The following is a 20,324-nucleotide window of genomic DNA, read 5'->3' as shown; positions in this document are numbered from 1 at the left end:
TTGTTGAGGATTTTTGCATCTATGTTCATCAGTGACATTGTCCTGTAATTTTCTTTTTTTGTTACATCTTTGTCTGGTTTTGGTATCAGGCTGATTGTGGCCTTGTAGAATGAATTTGGGAGTGTTCCTCCCTCTGCTATATTTTGGAAGAGTTTGAGAACGAAAGGTGTTAGCTCTTCTCTAAATGATTTTTAGAATTCACCCGTGAAGCCATCTGCCCCTACACTTTTGTTTGTTGGAAGGTTTTTAATCACAGTTTCAATTTCAGTGCTTGTGATTGTCCTGTTCATATTTTCTACTTCTTCCTGCTTCAGTCTTGGAAGTTTGTACTTTTCTAAGAATTTGTCCATTTCTTCCAGGTTGTCCATTTTATTGGCATATAGTTGCTTGTAGTAGTCTCTCATGATCCTTTGTATTTCTGCAGTGACAGTTGTTACTTCTCCTTTTTCATTTCTAATTCTATTGATTTGAGTCTTCTCCCTTTTTTTCCTGATGAGTCTTATGCAGTGTCTTTTTGGGCTCACCATTACCCCAGTTGCCTACAGGCACAATGCATGGTAAATAATATATATTCAAAACAATTTTTTGAAAAAGTAATTAAATTAATAGTTTTGAAGTTCTCAAAGTATGGTAAAATACTTACATTTCAATATGCATTTTGATTATTTTTTAAAACTCTAACCTTTGGCTTCCCTGGTTGCATAGTGGTTAGGAATCCACCTGCCAATGCAAGGGATATAGGCTCGAGCCCTGGTCCGGAGAGATCCCACATGCCACAGAGCAACTAAGCCTGTACACCACAACTACAGAGCCTGCACTCTAGAGCCCAAGAGCCACAACCACTGAGCCTGCACACCACACTACTGAAGCCCACACACCTAGACCCCGTGCTCTACAACAAAGAGAAGCCACCACAATGAGAAACCCATGCATCGCAACGAAGAATAGTCCCTGTTCACCACAACTAGAGAAAGCCCACACATAGCAACAAATACCCAACACAGCCAAAATAAATAAATTTAAAAAAGAAAAACTTAAAAAAATAAAAACTCTAGCCTTACTAGTCTAGAGAATAAATTACTTTCAATGGTGCAAAAATCACATTTTTGTTTTGCAACATTAAATAACAGCAGAAAGTAGAGCTGTCTTTATTAAATTCAGGGAGTACACTATTGAATGAGCAGTGATCATTGAGTGCAATTTAAATTATAAAAACAAGTGAATACAGGAGCTAAGAATTGTGTTTTTAAAATCTAACAGGTAACAAAAATCAGACAGGAGAATATAAAATACTAGTAAGAATTCTTCAGTGATTATATATATGACTGAATGAAGACTGGGAAGTAGGGGAAAGTTCATAGCTCATCCAGCAAATACTGACTCCATATAGCAGCATTCATGGATTTTAGATCTTGTAATTTCATGTAAGGGAACCAGACTGTGTATGACATGGATATCTTAGAATCATCACATCAGATAATTGAATATGTTATCTGCTTATTTAAAATCATCATTATGGAGAATCAACTTTGGAAAAAAATAGGTTATCTACTAAGAAAAACCATCTAGATTTAGGTTCAAATCTACAAACTTAAAGTTATCAGCTGACTCAGAATGCATGCTTCCTGCCTGCCACTATTAATATTACATAATTTGGAGGAACAAAGTCAAAAAACAAAACAATATGAAGGATAGCAAAAAAGTAAACACAAATTACAAAAATCAGAAATGTTAAGCCATCAAGAAACAAAATAGTTCAAGTAGTTGGGTGACAATAAGGGAGCTGTCTAGAACTATTCATAAAACTGAGGTTTTTATAAACAAGGTTATAGAGATTCAGTGGTTAAGTAACTTGTCCCATTATATGAAGCTTATAGATATCAAAAATAAGATTAAAATTTAGGCCTTCTGACTCCAAAACCATGATGTGCCTAGAGCTTGCAACATTTTGGCGTATCTTTCAGATTCATACACTTTTGTTGGAAGTGAAAATTAGTGCAAATTATTTGAAAACCAGTGTGGCATTTTTGTGTCAAAATCATAAAAATTTCAATAATCTTAGACCCCATAATCACCTGTCTGGAATTCTATTCTGGGGAATTATTCCAATATGTGGAAAAAAATGTACATGAACATATTCATGGCAACATTTTAATTAAGGGAGCAAAAGTTGGAAGCTACCCAAATGTTCCACAATAGAAAAGTGGTTAAATGATATTTGGTACACAAGGCATATGATAGACTTTTAGTATTGATATAAAAAATGGGAAAATATTTATATGTGACTATAATGTTAGAGAAGAAAAGTAGTTACATAATTATATTAACTATATGTAATAAAAATACAGGAAGGGATAAACACAAAAAAATCCCCAATTGTGTGAGGGTGATAAAATAGCAGGTTATCTATTCTTCCAGTTTCAGATATTTATATCTGTTTAAATGTTTTTAACCTCATTTCAAGTGATCTCATACAGAGTTCAAAGTTTATAGGTTGATAAAATCTATCATCAGGATAGAATTGAATCATGAAGAAATAAATTGAATGAAGAGGAACTTTCAACTTTCAGAGGTGCAGTGTGACTTATGAATACTATATTATCTCAATTCCAAGTTAAGAATCACTAAATAAGCACGATGTTAAACTCCAAATATTTTTCTGTTTTTCTGATTTACCCTATCCTCCATCAAAAAAAAATGTAGTAAATAAAATTATTATTTCACTGTGAAGGTCATAACTTCTCCAGCTCTTTTTTTCAATATGCCAGAAAGAGAAATAATGTGTGGATTTTTTAGATTTATCACAGGTTTTACCTGATGCAGCTAGTATTTGTGTTTTCTCACAATCAGTGACTTCCAAACATTTTATCTTTTACTTGGGATGTTTAATTTTGTGGTGATTCATCAGAAAATTAAACATTCAATATTTAACCTAATTGTCCATCGACAGATGAATGGATAAAGAAGATGTGGCACATATATACAATGGAATATTAGCCATAAAAAGAAACAAAAATGAGTTATTTGTAGTGAGGTGGATGGACATAGAGACTGTCATACAGAGTGAAGTAAGTCAGAAAGAGAAAAACACAACCCGTATACTAACACATGTATATGGAATCTAAAAAAAAAAAAATGGTTCTGAAGAACCTAGGGGCAGGACAGGAATAAAGACGTAGACATAGAGACTGGATTTGAGGACACGGGGAGGGGGAAGGGTAAGTGGGGACGAAGTGAGAGAGTAGCATGGACATATATACAGTACCAAATGTAAAATAGATAGCTAGTGGGAAGCAGCTGCATAGCACAGGGAGATCAGCTTGGTGCTTTGTGACCACCTAGAGGAGTGGGATAGGGAGGGTGGGAGGGAGATACAAAAGGGAGAGGATATGGGGATATATGTATACATATAGCTGATCATTTTGTTATACAGCAGAAACTAACACACCATTGTAAAGCAATTATTCTCCAATAAAGATGTTAAAAAAAAATTCAATATTTAGAAGTCCAGAATTTGTATTGAAATCTGTGTTTGTATCAAAATCTGTAATTTGCTGAATTTAATCACACTCAACTCCCTCAAATATATATATTTAACTAACTTAAAATAATCTAGCCAATTAAAGAAAATTGGCTAGATTATTGCCTAAATTGAAGCAGAGACCTAGAAATCAGATATATCACTGGGAAGGAGAAAGATACACATTTGTTCATCCAACAACATCTCATCAAATTTTGTAGTTTGAAAATAACTTAGATTTCTTCAGTTAAAAGTATGCTCAAGACCAAGCAAGATAAGTTAGTTCTTGGAATTGGGACTAATGGGGCAAACATAGTACAGAAGGTAGTGTTAGAGCATTTCAGCTTAATCAAACAAATTTCTGAAGTTCAGTCACTCAGCTGTATGCCAGGTCAAATCTATGAAGAGACAGGGATGAGAAATAGAAATTTGATTATGATTATCTTATTAACCATATATATATATATATATATATATATATATTCATATTCAAGATCTGTGTAGGTGTGTCAGGCAGTGTTTAATTGCAAAGAACTAAATTACTCTAACTAGTTTAAGTAAGAAGTGTTTTATTATAAGTATTAAATGGTTTACAGAATTATTGAGTTAAATTACCACACTCCAGGGTGATCTTTCAAAAGTAACTGTTAAAGCTAGTCAATAAGACTAAGACACCAGGAAGACACTGATGTCTTCTAAAAGCAGGAAGTCTCCAGCCCTAGAGCCACACTCCACTGCCATGGTTTGGAAGCCACCATGAACAAAATGGCACCACATTCAGGAAGCCTCTGTGATCTGAAAGCCTCTGCTATTACTGCCTGTTCCAGAATCCTGCCATGTTTGCTATAATTTGCACCAATAAGATGGATGTCTTGTGCCTGGCTCTTTGACTCCCATAAAGCTAATGGTTAGACAATAAGCCATTCATTTTTGCTGCCACAGTCAGGGGGTGGAGGGGAAAGGAAAAATAATGTCTCCATTTCTAAACTCATAGGCAAAAGAAACAGAATTTGTAGAAATTCACTCTCCATCTCATTTTTACTTTCAAATACCAGGCATGGCATCTGACTGGTTAAGCCTAAAACATGTTCAGAGCCCTAATTGCAAAGGAGTCTTGAAAGTATGATTTTTATCTTTGCATCTCTTAAGTCCAGGAAGACACTAGAATGAGGGTGAAATGGATGCTGAAAGCTAAAGTACCATATCCCTTTGGTTACTCAACATCCATACACATCCTTCTCCCCATTCAACAACTCCCCAAAAGCAACAACTGGCAATGACAATGCGCCATTGTGCAAATATCTCTTAAACAAATGAAAATGTACCCACAATCTCCCTAAAAGGGAAAGCCAAGGAAATTTCCATTAGTCAGTCTGTCCATCTCCTGTAATGAACTACATTAGAAATTTATCTACCCACAACACTCTATCACAAGAAAGGAAGGGACCCAGGTTATTTAATATTTAGATATAAAACAGTATAAGGAAGAAAATATGGCTCTTACAGTCTTCATTTCATAAGGCTGCAGTTATAATTTGTAACTTTCTTCCCCCTCTACCCATTTCTTACACCCTTTGTCTTTAGCCATCATCTAGGCTGGTAGTTGCATTTTAATATGGTACAGTGACTCAAATGTTTTTTTCTTGAGAGGTAGGAGCCTACAGTGACTTCCTACGGCCCCAAGGTACTGGTACTAGTATGCTAGTACCATGCAAGTACTGGTACTAGGCATGCTCCAGAATATCTCAAGTTCCAAACAAACTCCTCACTGCCCAAATTTTGTAGCATCAACCTTAGGTAAGCCAGAATCTGGAAAATGTGATGTTTGGTTTTCTAGCCTGCAGAGTAGAAAAAGTCCTTGAAGGATGATGAAATGTTTGCAGCAGTCCACTTCTTTCACCACAGTAATTAATTGGAGAAAGAAGAATCACTCTTCCATTATTTTTACCGCAGTAAATAGGTAGGGGGAAAAAAAACTACTCTCTTGTGCCTTTATGCATGGTTAAATTCCAGGGTCCGAATAAGGTTAAGCTTTAGGTACACAGAGATAATTATTGAATCTCATAAAGGGATCAAGATCTGTATGAGACCAGTCACCAAGAGCTCATAACCAGGGAAGATCACCTCAATGTACAAATTGTGCTTTGACAAAGAGCTGTTCCCTTCTGCCGCCCTCCCATATCCTAGCAAAGCCATTTCTCTGCATTTAAACCATTCCAAATTATCATGAGTGTTCTGTCGCCTCTCCTCTGTTAAATCCATCCAGCTGTGTGATTCACCTTTGTGTGGGGCCCAAGAGGAAATATTTCTCATGCCTCTTTCTCAAATAATTCATTAAAAGCCCCATGGCTTTGAATGGGAACTGGTTCTGATGACCTATGAGAAAAGAACTTCTTCAATTTCTTTGAATGATTCTTCATACTACCAGGTTACAAGGTAGCACCTTTCATTGCTTTGCTAAGTTGCTGCAGTTTACACAGCTACAAATCATGCAGTGGCCAAGATAGTGATTTTAGCCTCATTAGTAGAACCTGTTAATTGGATGATACAGGAGTGATTTCCCAGGGATGGGTTTTAGAAACATCCAAAGGGAAAAAAAAAATCAACAATCATAAGCACAGGAGAAACTTTAAAATTAATCTTTCATGTTGACAGATTGGCTATAGGAAAGACATGGAACAAGAAGATGCAGCAGAAACCATCAAAACTAGGGGGAATGAGTCATCTGTCATCCTGACAGGATTAGAAGGAAATACATTATATCACTTCACAGTGAGAGCTTATAATGGAGCTGGATATGGGCCACCTAGCAGTGAAGTGAGTGCAACCACAAAGAAATCCCGTAAGTGACCTGGGCTTTTTGTTTGTTTCAGACAAAAGGGAAACATCTTTTAACATTTCTGAAAGCCATGTGAGGTACATAAAAAGCAGAGTTGAAGAGGAGTTTTGATTTATAGTCTTGCTTCATGCTTAGATCTGAATTCCAAAACTAGCTCAGAAAATTTTGTATTCATAGTAGATAAGGGTTATCTTCCTGTGAAACAAGGCTAAGCGATTTTGACACAGAAGGGAGATAAAAGGATTCAGGTTCAAAAACTCAGCAGAGTAGCTATTAAAATGACACTCCTGGAGCAAAACCTTCCTTATCTGACTCTAGCTGGAAAGAAGCCTATGGTGCCAGTCAACTAGAAAAGACTGATGTACTCACAAGAAAAGACTGAATACAAGAAAAGACTGAAATACAAGGATTTAAGTGAATAAATGTATTTAAGACTCTTCGTCCACTCACTTTTGCTTTTTATTTTGTAGCTCCCAGTCAAGCACCTAACAACCTCAGGTGGGAGCAGCAAGGCTCTCAGCTTTCTCTGGACTGGGAACCTGTCAGACCATTAGCCAACGAGTCTGAAGTCATGGGCTACAAGGTCAGTGTTTTTTCACTCTTTGGATAGACTCTCATCTAAAAAATTGCTAATGTGAGGATGTGTAATTTAAAAGGTGTATAAAGACCTATTGACATACCTATTTTTTTCTCAATCATTTTTCTACCTGTATCTTAGAAAGAGCCTTCCTGCAGTGGGGAATCCAAGGCAATCAAAATCAGTTTCAGCTACACAAGGCACAAGAAGGGAATAGGTAGGAAAGACAACAACAATTTGAATACAGGGTAAAAATGACTCATGAAACAGTGTCAGGACAAGCAGAACTTAGAGAGTCTTGGCATTCTCTTCCCAAAGACAAACTGTCCTGGCAGATGGAAAAAACTGGACCACATAGTTTGAGTATAAAGACTTTCCATTAGCAAAGAAACACAAGAAGAAAAAATGCTAGCGTCAGCACAGGGGATAGGAAGGAGACCATGGAGAGAGACAGCAAGCTCCAAAAGAGATACAACATTTCACATATGGTCATCCTGCTATGTGCCAGCAAGAGATCTGCAAATATAAAAATGTTTAGGCAGTTTGTTTTTGAAAAACAGCTTTGTCTCTGATTTTAAAATATGTGGTCAATATATTGAATTGGCTGAATTTCAAATTCTTTTTTCCATAACATCAGATTCTATTTATTGTCTTAAACTCATACTGATTCATTAGTGGAATATTATTTATAGCAGATTTTTAAAAAAATTTCAATGATCATATTTGACTGAAAAGCATCATTTAGGTGGCTGTTCAACTATCAGAGATGGTAACACAGCACTTTGTATATAAAGTGCTAAAATTCTGAAGCTAAAAACTGAAAAAGTTATAAATGGAATATATTTTTAAGTTAGCTAATTCCCATTAAGAATATCTTAAGGCACAAACTGTAGCAATTCTTACAGACTATGATTGGTATGGATCATAGACATCCTCACAATTAAACACTCACACTCAAATCTGTCCTAATCCGCATGGGTATTGAATTTGATCTTTGGGGGGAGGGCAGATGTGCCATCTTCTGTATCCTTCTCTTAGTCCTCTTCTTTCCACATCCTTCCTCTCATCCTCACAACTTGTATTCTAAGGCAAAGATACCCTTCAATGATTAAGGGTAGCAGTCTGGCCAGAAATGGTGATGGACCACCCGAGAACCAATCTAATATCATTAGAACTCTAGCAAGCAATCTCCCAAACTGGAGAGGCAAATAGACGCAAGAAAGAGCTAGATAAAAGCATATGACTTCCTAGAAGAGCCATTTGGCTTCAGGCACCTTTCAGGTGAGAAAAGAAATACCATACCACATGGAAAATACATGAGCCTCGGCATAGGGCTCCCAGGTGGGATGACCCTCCTTGTTGCTCGCATTTGCCACTTCTACTTCTGTCATTGCTCACCTCTTTACATGTGACTGTCTCCCCACGCTGTTTATATATGATTGAAAGCAAGGCCTCTGTCTTACTCATCTCTTTATCCCTAACATTTCTAGAGTGGATGAATAAATTAATTTTTGACCCAACTTGAGGTATTTTATGCAATTACTCACAAGTGTGTATTATCAGCTGTGTGTTTTTCCTATCATGGCCTTCCCATGTGTTGTGGTGGAATGGGAAAAGAGAACTGGCTTCTGAGTCAGACAGACTTGAGTTCAAATCCCAGTTTTGTAACTTTGAGCTAGTTGCTTAACTTGAGTTTCATTTTAACTTCAAAAAAATGCAAAAATAATGATAACATATTATACAGATTATTTTAAGGATTAAGTAAGATAATTTGTGTAAAATGCTTAGCATATAAGAAGTGCTCATTGAAAAATAGCTACTGTCTTTCTTATTGTTATTGGAAGAATTCCACCTAGTAAGGTGGAATTTTCAAATATTTTAACAGAAGAAACTGATCTTTAAAAGTTGCCTGCCAGTTCTGTCTCAATGAAGACAGCGCAAGTCACCTGGAATACATTGTTGTGGAGGAGGTAATCACTAACATGGTCCATCTTAGTTGTATAAATAATGACAAGTAGGTACATGTTGACAGAGGATTTTTTTCTTTTATTTCCTTGAAATGGTCTCACCTCCTTATGTCCCTGAGAAGGAAAATCTAGTTCCTAAGAAAGGACTATGCTGATAACAAATGGAGTGAGACCTCAAAGCCTGTTCTTTTGTAACTAAACCTTATTAGAACTTCTGATGTATGGGCTAATCCCCAGTTAGAGACCTACTGGCAGGAATGACACAAAGTGCCCTGTGAGGGAAAGGGGACTTCAGATTGATGATTGAGGCTTAACATAGAGCCTGGATTCTCCTGGGAAGGTCTGGTTTTCACAGGGCAGGTGACTAAGCATGAAAGCTCCTATTGACACAGGCATAATGGAACAGGAATATGATTAGGAACAGTAGCTGTGAATATTTACTAAAGAGATGGAACCCAGAGGACACAAGCTTGGAGCCCCCTTTTCTGAGCATGAGTTGGAGGAGAACTACTACAGCCTTAGGCAAGGATCTGCATGCAGTGAAAGAGCTGTACCATCTGGAGGGAGGTTCACACAAATATGGAGTGGCTAGTATGGTACTCAGAGGGAGAAGACTTTGATTCCTACTACATCCCCAAAAAACTACTGCCAGACCAAGAGTGGCACCACTCTTAAGAGCCCCATCTTCTTAAACATAATTGTGTGTGGCTGTCACAAAAAAATTAACAAAATTAGGGACATGTCAACACACTAATCTTTTCTCTTTCCATGAGGTAATTTGAGGTAAGCTTGCTGTATTAAGACTAAGTTTGCCTCTTGAGATTCTTGGAAAATTTGCAGTAGAGGATTTCCTGCTAATCAGAGCAAGAGAGAACTTCCACAATTAATTGCAATATCAAAAGGAAAGTAAATTTATTTTTACTTTTTGTCCTGGCCAAGTTGCTTTGCTTGTAAAATCAAAAGAGATCACTAGAAATATACATGGTATGTAAATTTGAAGCTGGAAACTAGGAGTTAATGCCTGAGGTTTAAAGTGCAGGGATTGTATATTCCATGTTTTATATCAAGTCCAGTTTAAGATGGATGAATTAAGAAAAAGTCCTCATCTAGAAATTATCCAGATTGTGAAAATGATTGAAATGTGATAAATATGGAGAAAAATGGATTTGTTCCATAGGCTTGATCCATAAATAATCCATTAAACTATTCTTTTTTATAGTTAAGATATTATATACTGGATGCAATTTATTCTCAAAAAAATAAACCACAAAAAAAACATAAGATAATAAGATAAAACAGCAGAGCTTGGAATTATACCAACCCATTTTCTAAGGAAACATGAATCTTACTCCTTTACTTGATTCCACAGATTGAGGTGTCAGCAACATACATAAGGACAAGATATTACCAGAGAAAGATACAATAACAAAGGAAATTTGGTTCAAAGGTGTTAAGAGAAAAAGAAGGTCTCCCTACCACAACATCTTATCAGGGACTTCAAAAGTGACCAAGATTATAGTGAAAGAACAATGGAATTGAACCATATATGACAGTGTCACAGGAAACACATTAAAATTGAATCTATTCAGATAAATAGAATTAGCTAGTACTGAAATTTCTCACTGCTCTTTGAGACTGTCCAAGAGAACTTGGACTTCTTGGGATTTTGTTTAAGAAGTCCAGATTTAAAAGTAATACTTTTAAGATATCACAGCTTCTATTAACAAGTAAGAGGAATAGAAGCATGAAGAACAAGAAAAATGCTGGAAAATAATTGTCATTTGTAGATATGGCTACAAATTATTTCCACTCAAACAAATAGCTTCCCACCTAAAAATATGAGTCAAATTTGGGAGTTTATTTAGAATATTCATCACTTCTTCAGGTCATTTTAATATTTGACTTTATTTTACATTTCCCAATTCAGATTAGCTGCATATTTTATATATATATATATATAAAATCAGGAAAGTGGAACAAAAACTTTAAAGAAATTTCCTAATTTAACTTATTTTTCTCAAATAAGTATTTTTAAATGAAGAAAACTTTGTTTTTATGACTCCACTAGCTTGGGATCTGAATCTAGAATCCTTACTAATTTTGGCACATGTTATGTCTGTTACTACCACTTCCAAAGAAATGCCAATAACAAAACTAAAGTATATTTAGCCATAATTCTCCTTAATGATCTTGAGAATGGAGAATTTTTTTTCTTTGTACTGTGAAAGAAACTTACCAAGATTATAAAGTAAAACAGCCATCTTATCCCCACCTTATTCTCCTTATACAGACTTAAACTTAAGTGAAAGAGAAAATAAATGCTAAATATCCAGGGGCTATGCTTTCCCTTGTGCAAATATCCCCTTCCCCACCAAGACAGACTTCTGTCCATTCAGAAGACAAAAGCACTCAGAGGGAATTCAGGATAAGGGCTTCAGGCTACATATCAAGAAAACAGGGTCTCATTTTTTCTGTCTATATCTAGAAATATCCTTTCCTGGATACACAACCTCTTCACCATACATCTTCTCCCTCACCTCTACTTTCTGATATTTATAGAGCTAGGGAGAATATGGGGAAAATCAGGCTCAAAGCTTACTAGTTATTATATGATCCATCAATATAGACAGAAATTTTTGTTTGTTTATTCCATTTAGATATCAATTAGGACCTGCCAGACTCCTGAGATATAGGTACACTTGAACTGAAATTGTATTCCACAGCCTGTGGAACTTTGAAGTCCATCCCTATATTTCTTCAGCTTCTCAGGGAGCCTAAGGTCTGTGGCCATTCTGGTCTCCTCGATTTCTTGTATCTTACAGCTGTTACTTTATCTTATATTTACTCCAAATATGGGACTCTGCCTCTTTCCTGTGATCCCTACAAGTTAAAAAGACTCATATATAATGGTTTATACCATAATTTCTATATTTGATTATGCTTATATGTTTTCATCATAAAATATTTTTTAAAGATTAAAACAGAAATGGCTTGTATAATGTCAAGTATATACATATACAAGGAAGACTTTATGGAAATGTCAGTGGGAGATAGAGTGAAAGGCACAGCATACAAACAAACATCTGAAAATTGCCATAGGAACTCCTGTTCTTAAAAGTCCTTGGAGTCACCCTACAGCTTGTGGCTTCTCACTGGTACTTGAGCCTCCCACCTTATTTTCACCTAGATTCTACTATCTTGCTGATTCCTCCTCACCCACCCATTGCCACTGGGGTTTTGGATCCCTCATCCACTTTTGTGAAGAACAATTGTACCCAAGATTCTAAGCAAGTGAATAGCCCTTCCATTTAATAGGATCCATCCTTCCAATGACACTTGTGGGTGAAACTAGCAAAAATTTATTCTGCTATATTTTTAGGCACACTCACACCATTATTGTTACTATCAGACATGTAAACTAGCCATTTCTAGATCATGCCTTTGAGAATAACAGGACTGCACTAAATTTTTGTTTAGGATCATCTCTTTGGCTAAGTTTTTTAAGTAGAATTTGAGAATAGTCTTGACAATAGACAATTTCCTTTATGCCTAGAGATAGCCATCATTGCAACTTCCAATCTATAAATGTCCAAATTCTCAAAGTACTCCCTGGTCTTCTTACTGTCAATAACTATTTCTGACATGTCTTGATAACTCCTTAACCTTCTCATATTTCTCATTCGAGTCATGTCTTCTAAATCAGTACTTTAAAATGAGCAAAGATTCTCTAAATCACGCAAGACTAACCATTAATTTAATGTATCTTTTCACTTAGTATACCTACTTATTGACTCATAGCACTACATCTCTCTGGATGTATTGTTTAAAGCCACATTTAATCTCGAACTTCTTTTGCTACCATTAACTGATATTTTCCTGCCTTTACCTTTGTTCCCAAATCTCAACTGATCCACACATTTTTCTTCAACTCTGGATTTTACAGCCACATTAGATATGCATTATTGCCTGCATTTTTCTTTGTCATAAGAATTGTAATTTATTGAACCATAATAACAACGTCCTCTAAAATAGTCACTCCCCTGCCAATCCTCACCAATTTACATACTTTTTTGTTGCCATAAATTTGCTTTCTAATTACCTCATGTGGATGAACAGAATTCTAATTCAGTATGCTGCTACAGTCAAAATGAGAGGCATAAATTCTGATACAATTTTCATTTTTTAAAGCCAAAAGAACGTGCTATAGGCATCCTCCTAGAAATGTTTCTGATTCCCAAATCTGTACCACTCTGTACGTGGCTATAGCATCAAATATGTTTCCTACTGCAGAACACGGCACACTCAATTGCACTGTTTATCTGTCTCCACTGTTAGACTGTAAGTGCCATGAGGGGACCATATAGTCTTATTCTCTGATGAATCTCCAGTATATAGCACTGTGCCTAACTCACATGAGATACCCAGTAAAATATTTGATGTTGCTCTTGCCACTTCCCAACTATGTTAAACCTATGGCATCCTTCCCTATAAGAATTTCAGTACATAGAATTATTGCACATATTTTATACTTTTACAGAGAATTTACTTCTCTCCCAAGACTCCGAAGTAAATTTGAATTCATGAAAGATAGAGAAAGTAAATGGAGGCAGCATACTTTACCAGAATGCAGAAAGGAGGATCGAGTACAGGCACACTTCAATATATGAAAATATTACTTTTCTAAAGTATTTTTTTCTTGTATGTAGGTTAGTTCAAGTTCAAAACACTTTTTTTTTAATTTTTTTTGCGGTACGGGCCTCTCACCGCCGCAGCCTCTCCCATTGCGGAGCACAGGCTCCGGACGCGCAGGCCCAGCGGCCATGGCTCACGGGCCCAGCCGCTCCGCTGCACGTGGGATCCTCCCAGACCGGGGCACGAACCCGTGTCCCCTGCGTGGGCAGGCAGACTCTCAACCACTGCGCCACCAGGGAAGCCCAAAACACATTTTTAATAAACAAAAAGTATTATAAATTTTTGTCTAGTCTCCCAAGGAAGTTCATCTTTTATGATGCAAATGAAATACTGACCATTGACAATGAACAATAATAGCAACAGAAAAAGTCGCTTTCTCTTATTAAGCTTACCAGGTCCTGTGCTAGGCATTTTACATGCATTTTCCTAACAAAACCATGAAATAGGTGTTATTATCTCTACTATACTGTACAGGCACTTCAGATTTAGAAAGGTTATTAACTTGCTCAAATTTGCTCCGACAGGAATGTGTAGGAGATTGTTTTTTGTTTTGTTCTGTAGGAGATTGTTTTGAATCCAGATCTGTGAGACTGCAAAGCCACTGTTCTCTCCATTATGCAAAGCAATCATAATACTCACAATTATGATAAAAGCACTAAAACAATGAAACAATGCAAATGCATTTAAAATCTTAACTGCTGCTACTTGACCATTATACACACACACACACACACACACACACACACACACACACACAAACACACACAAAGTTTATTGGGGGCAAATGAGTAGAAACAGTATAATACAGTGAAACACCTCTGAACTGATCATCTGAATACTAATCTTCCAATGCAATTCCTTCTACAGCTAGCCATATGATCTTGTATAAATCATATAATCTCTATGACATTAGTTTTCTGACCTGTAAACACAGGACAATTCTGTGTCCTAATCTGTAGTTATAAAACTCTGTTTGCCATGAATACATGTTCAATTCTAGTACCATGGACAGATGTCAAAAAACAACTTGGCTACCCAATATATCCAAATGCCAATTTACCAAAAGGCAAACACAAAAGTAAAAATAAAAATACTCAATATAATTTTAAGCTTTCAGCTATCTTCTACATTGTTAAGGATTTATTATTGATGTATTTAACAAATTTTCTGATTACTCCTTTCAAATGATTTGAAGATGACGGATTTGAGTACTCCCTCAGAATGCTATTCATTTCAAGAACCAGGAATAACAGACTTTCAATGATCTGCCCCCTCACTACCTACTTCTCTAGCCTCAATTTCTCACTATTTCCAAATGTCTTCTAATGCTATTGCTTTCTTATTGCTTAGATGTATTTTTAATCTTCTCTTATCTCTTTGTAGACTTTTTTTCCTGCCTTTTCCAACTGGTGAACTCTACTTATCTTTAAATACTTAACTCAGCATCACCTTCTCCTAAAAACCTTCCTTAAACCACCAGACAGAATTAAACTCTCTCTTTTGTATTCCCATAGTCCCTTATGTATATTCCATAGCTGCATATAACACATACATTGCATTTACTTACATATCTGTCTAAGCTGTAAGCTCCCTGTATCTAGCTCAGAACGTGACATACAGAAGGCAGTCAATAAACATTTGAAATCCTTGATTGAATATCAAACGTTTAAACATCTGATATTGTTCCCAGGTATTTTATAGGCAAGAGGGTCACAGCAACAGTCAAATTATTGAAACGCAGAAACCTCAAGCAGTAGTTCCACTCCCTGATGCTGGAGTCTATATTATTGAAGTTCGAGCATGCAGTGAAGGAGGGGATGGAACCGCTAGCTCCCAAATCAGGGTCTCATCATATTCAGGTAAGTTTTGACACAATAGGCTTAATTTGTTAACCACTAACAATATTAAGATGGTGTAAAACTCATCAAAATTAACACGATGGACTGCATGATTCAGAGACTTTGAATTTTCTCTTATTTTACTCTGATTTGCTATATGATCCTCCAATTAATACAAACCATGGCATCCCACTCACAACTGTGGAATTTCTACAAATCTAGAAAAGAGTTAACATTTTCATTAAAATATTTTTATTTGTGAAATTCCCCTTTCTATCCTGATCTCAAGTAGTGTCTTGCTGGTCATTTGTGCTTTTCAATATTGCTTTTAACCAGTATTGCACTAATTTAATATATTATACCCATTTCTCTATTGTCATGATTGCCTTTATTATTAGATAATGGAAAGTGAGGGACAGGAAAGTTTAAAGGGAATGCTTTTTAAATTAAAATTTGATTATGTTTATTGATTTCAAAATAAATTATAAATTTCATTGAATATCTTTGGGTTTTTTTTTAATTTTTCCAGCTTTATTGAAATATAATTGAGATATAGCATTGTATAAGTTTAAGGTGTACAACAGTTGATTTGATACACTTGTATATTGCAAATATGTACACAGATTTATTGCAAAAATATAGCTAATACCTCCATCACATCATATAACTGCTATTTCTTTTTTGTAGTAAGAACATTTAAAATCTACATTCTTAACAACTTTCAAGTATATATTACAGTTTTATTAATTATAATCACTATGCTATATATTAGATCTCTAGAACTTATTTGAGCATCATTGTTATTATTAGCAATATTAATAATTTCTAGCTTTGACTGAACCCTTGCTATATATAAGGCACGGTCATAAGTGCTTTACTTTCATCATCTTATTTAATCCTCTTAACAATCTATGAGATAGGTTGCATTATTCTTGTTTTACAGAGAAAATTTAAGTAACTTGCCTAAGATCACACTATTACTAAGTAGAAGAACCAGGATTCAACCCCACTGCCATCATTATTACACCAGCAGGAGAAAACTGATTAAAGGAAGGGAGATTTTTGCAAATTCAGAAGAAAGTAGTCATTTCATTGAGATAGTCAAAAAGAAAGGAAACGATTTCATTAAACAAATGTCTCATTGAGAAAATATTGGGCAATTTTTATTAAGGCCTTGTATAAAAATGTTTAATGTACATTTAATTATAGGTAATGATGAATATTATTTATTGAGCAGTCATTCTCAAGCAGAAGCATCAACCTAAAGGGAAGTATCCAATGATATTCTGTAGAATTCTGAATGTGGCTTTATTATATTCAATGTATTGCTCAACTTAGGTTAAGACCAGAGATATTTCTTATGATTGTTTTTTGATGCCACAAAGTGAGATAGAAGGAAAACATAGTGGAGAAAATAATATGATAGACTGAAACTTTGAGGAAAAGCTGTTGCCATAATACTTGGTAAGTAAATTCTTGCATAAAAATATAAGATGAGATAAAAGACATTATTGGGACAATTGATAAATTTGAATAATGTCTGTAAATTAGATAATATTATATCAACATTAATTTCCTGTTTTTAAAAATTGTACTGTGGTATACAAGAAAATGTCTTATTTTTAAGATCTGCACATTAAAGTATTTAGGGGTAAAGGTACATCATGTCTTCAACTTACTTTCAAATGGTTCAGGAAATAAACGTATGTATTTATAGAGAGAATAATAGAGCAAGAAGATAAAACATAAACATTTAAGGAATCTGGGTGAATTCTTTATTTTATTCTCACTACTTTTTGATCATCTAAAATTATTTCAAAATGAACATTTAAAAATAAAAATCACACGATACAGAAAATCTGACTTTTTCAGAAATTCAGGTGAAAAGACCTGAGAACTTAAATACATTGTGGTCACACAATATTTAATACACTTTATGATTTATTTATAAAATTATAGTTTCAAGAGCAAGAAAGGTAATAATGTCTCTACACTGATTCATTCACAATTGAAATGTTCAGATTTTCAAGAGCACATTGAAGAACTAAAGATTATTTCTGAAAAGTGAAAAAGATGACAACTCTCTGCCTGCTTGATAAGTCTTAAGTTTCTAATAACAACAATACAAAGAGCATTTACTGCACTCTGGTCATGTTCTTTGCATTGTGCTAGCTGTTTTCTATATGTCATTTTATTTTATTCTCCTAGCAAACTTATGAGTTAAGTATTTTATTATTCTCTGGCTCTCCAAGGTTCCTTTCAACTGTAACACAATCAGATTCTAAAGTATCATCCAAATAATATCACCCCCAAGATTGAAAGTACTTACAAACACCTTGATTCTCCCATTTACATTCTAATTAACTTGTAACTTCTATTCCATAAAAAAAAATTTATCAACTTTTATGTTTTAGTTAATAAAACACTTTGGCCAGTACAACCCATTTCCTGAGTTTTAATGAAGTGAAATCTCATGGTATTTTCTTAGACCGATAAAACATGAGCAACGATTGATTTCCTTCTTATCTTTTTCCAAAAACCAAAAGCCTAAGAAGTTGAATGACCTGCTCAAGTGAAATAGTTAGTTAGTTTTATATCTGGGACTAGAACTTAGTCCAGTGTTTGTTGTTGTTTTTGTTTTGTTTTGTTATGCTATGCTGAAATAGCATATTTTTGCTTTGTGGATTCTATGTGGAATTTGAGATATAGATCCTACTTAGCATTATGAAAGTGAGGGTTTTTTTGTAAAAATGTCATGTAAGTTGACTTAACAATGATGCAGCCACTCTCAAATAAACAGAAAGAATGTTTTCACAGTCATTTATTAAGCATGCACATACCACTCCAGTGAGGCTTTGTCATCATGCCTTTCTTATAGCTCATGTGTGGCCATGCACTTCACAATGACCCCATTTTGTACAAGTTGAAATATATGTAACACTCCCCAATATGTTGAATAATAGCTTTTATTAGTGCCTTAGCTGTAACAGTTTTCAAAGGAAAGAAGATTTGCTGCTTTTAGAGTGTGTATATGTTTAGTTTATCAAACAAAATTTCTTCAGCTCTTAAAGAAGCATCTGAAAAATAAATTTAGACTCTATCCTGTAACAAAAATCACACCCAGAATCCTGTTACACTCAGTCTGGTCAGAGAGGATAACGTGACAGAAGAATAATTCCAAAAATCAATTCATACATTTTATTATTAGTCTATCATGGTTTTAATCAAGGCCAATCATTGTTTTAATAGAGACAACATATAAGAGCATCTCTTTCCACTAATTCCTAGCTCAATGACTTTAAACAAGTTTCTATAATCTTTTTAAGCCCTGGTACCATCTGCAACACCAGGATAAATAATAGCACTTACTACATAGGAATGTTGTGAAGATCAAATTAAATAACATGTATGAAGGGCTTTGTACAGTAGTTGGCATATAATAAGCATTCATTAAATATCAATCATGATGATGATACTTCCAAAGACCTCTGGCTTGAACAACCATTCCTGAAGTTAGGTCTAAGGGTCGTACTTAGTTTGTAAATGTATGGAGCTATCAAAACTTCTTCAGACTAATACTTTCAAATCAGTGAGTTTAATCAAGCAACCACCCTAATACATTAACTGTATACAATGTTTTTGTCTCAAGAAGGAAGAACTTCTCCTGGGTAGAGGTAAGATTAATGAAAGATGCCTTTTCTTTACCAAGTTTGGCATGAGAACCGATAATTTAAGCCTGCTCAATTGAAACAGTCAAATCAATCAAGGACCCATAAGTAAATTAAATAAATTAATATTTTATTATTAAATTTAAAAATATACTTAAAAAAATAAAAATAAATTATGAATTCTTGTTGCCACAAATTTTGCTAATTATTTTTACTCCATTTCCTGAACTGTGCACTATAGAAATTATTTTATTTTCATACCTGGAATTTGGGATATTTTCCATCAGTGCATCATGTTGAAAATTATACTGAATCTCCTGATGAGGTGTATTTGTTTGACACGACACAGCCTTTTTAACACAATATTCCATATACACTTCTGCCCTCCATATACCTTTTGAGAACCCCAGGCAACATCTTGTTTCATAAGCACAAGGAACGCTGTCATCAGAAAGAGGATTGATGTTGCATTCATTTATCTTAACATACATAAAACAACTCTTTTCTAGCTCAGGCAAAACCAGAATAATTTTGTCCATATAATGCTTCTCTTTTCCACAGGTGGGAAAATCACTAGTGCTCAGTCAACCCTCCACACTCTTTCCACGTCCTCGTCATCAGTAACGTTGCTTTTGGCATTGATGATTCCTTCAACCTCTTGGTGAAAACTACAGACTTAATTTGCTTTTCTTTACTTTAGCTTGATAACAGCAGTGAATAGAGTGTAATGTAAGTGGAGACCCAGGACCTTGAGATAAGCGTTAAAAACTTGGAACTACACATGTTGCACTTACAGGAGGTTGGGGGGAATATTACTTATCCGTCAGGTTTCTCTTTGGTTTTTGTAAATGGAGAGGACAGTTACTGGTCCAATAAAAATATGCAGATTGTACGTAATAAATTTTGTAAGCAAAGGTAATTTCTGTCAAATGTATTCTTTACTTTTTTAGTATGTTGGAATTTGATTTTATATCTGATGACCCTGAGTGTGTGCCGTCCATTTGTTAAGCAAGTGGTCTCTAGCAGATCTGTTTCAAACACAAATACAAAACTGAGAATGAAAAATTTGCTTAAGACTCCAAGTCTACTGTTTTTCATTTTTCCTTTGGCTGACTATTCCAATTGACAAAGCAGCAGGAGATATAAAAAAATACTTCAACTGTGTGGTCCATTGTAGGATAAGTACACAAAAATTTTCTCAAAAAATATTGTATGATTGCATC

The 20,324-nt window shown here is 35.0% G+C and overlaps 1 protein-coding gene across 1 annotated transcript in view; it reads left to right on the top strand.

Annotated features, from left to right (window-relative positions):
- CNTN5 (contactin 5) overlaps positions 1-19,979 on the top strand; it is a 416,285-nt gene extending 396,306 nt beyond the window's left edge. The window contains exons 16-19 of the mRNA XM_060018068.1: positions 6,176-6,362; positions 6,830-6,942; positions 15,286-15,454; positions 19,663-19,979. Of these exons, the coding sequence (XP_059874051.1) occupies positions 6,176-6,362; positions 6,830-6,942; positions 15,286-15,454; positions 19,663-19,766 (573 nt within the window). The 3' untranslated portion in view covers positions 19,767-19,979. The remainder of the gene's footprint in view (positions 1-6,175; positions 6,363-6,829; positions 6,943-15,285; positions 15,455-19,662) is intronic.
- The last annotated feature ends 345 nt before the right edge of the window (positions 19,980-20,324 follow it).

Source organism: Delphinus delphis, chromosome 8, assembly GCF_949987515.2.
Source record: "Delphinus delphis chromosome 8, mDelDel1.2, whole genome shotgun sequence".
Lineage (NCBI taxonomy): Eukaryota > Metazoa > Chordata > Mammalia > Artiodactyla > Delphinidae > Delphinus > Delphinus delphis.
This window is presented reverse-complemented; position numbering and strand designations above follow the sequence as displayed.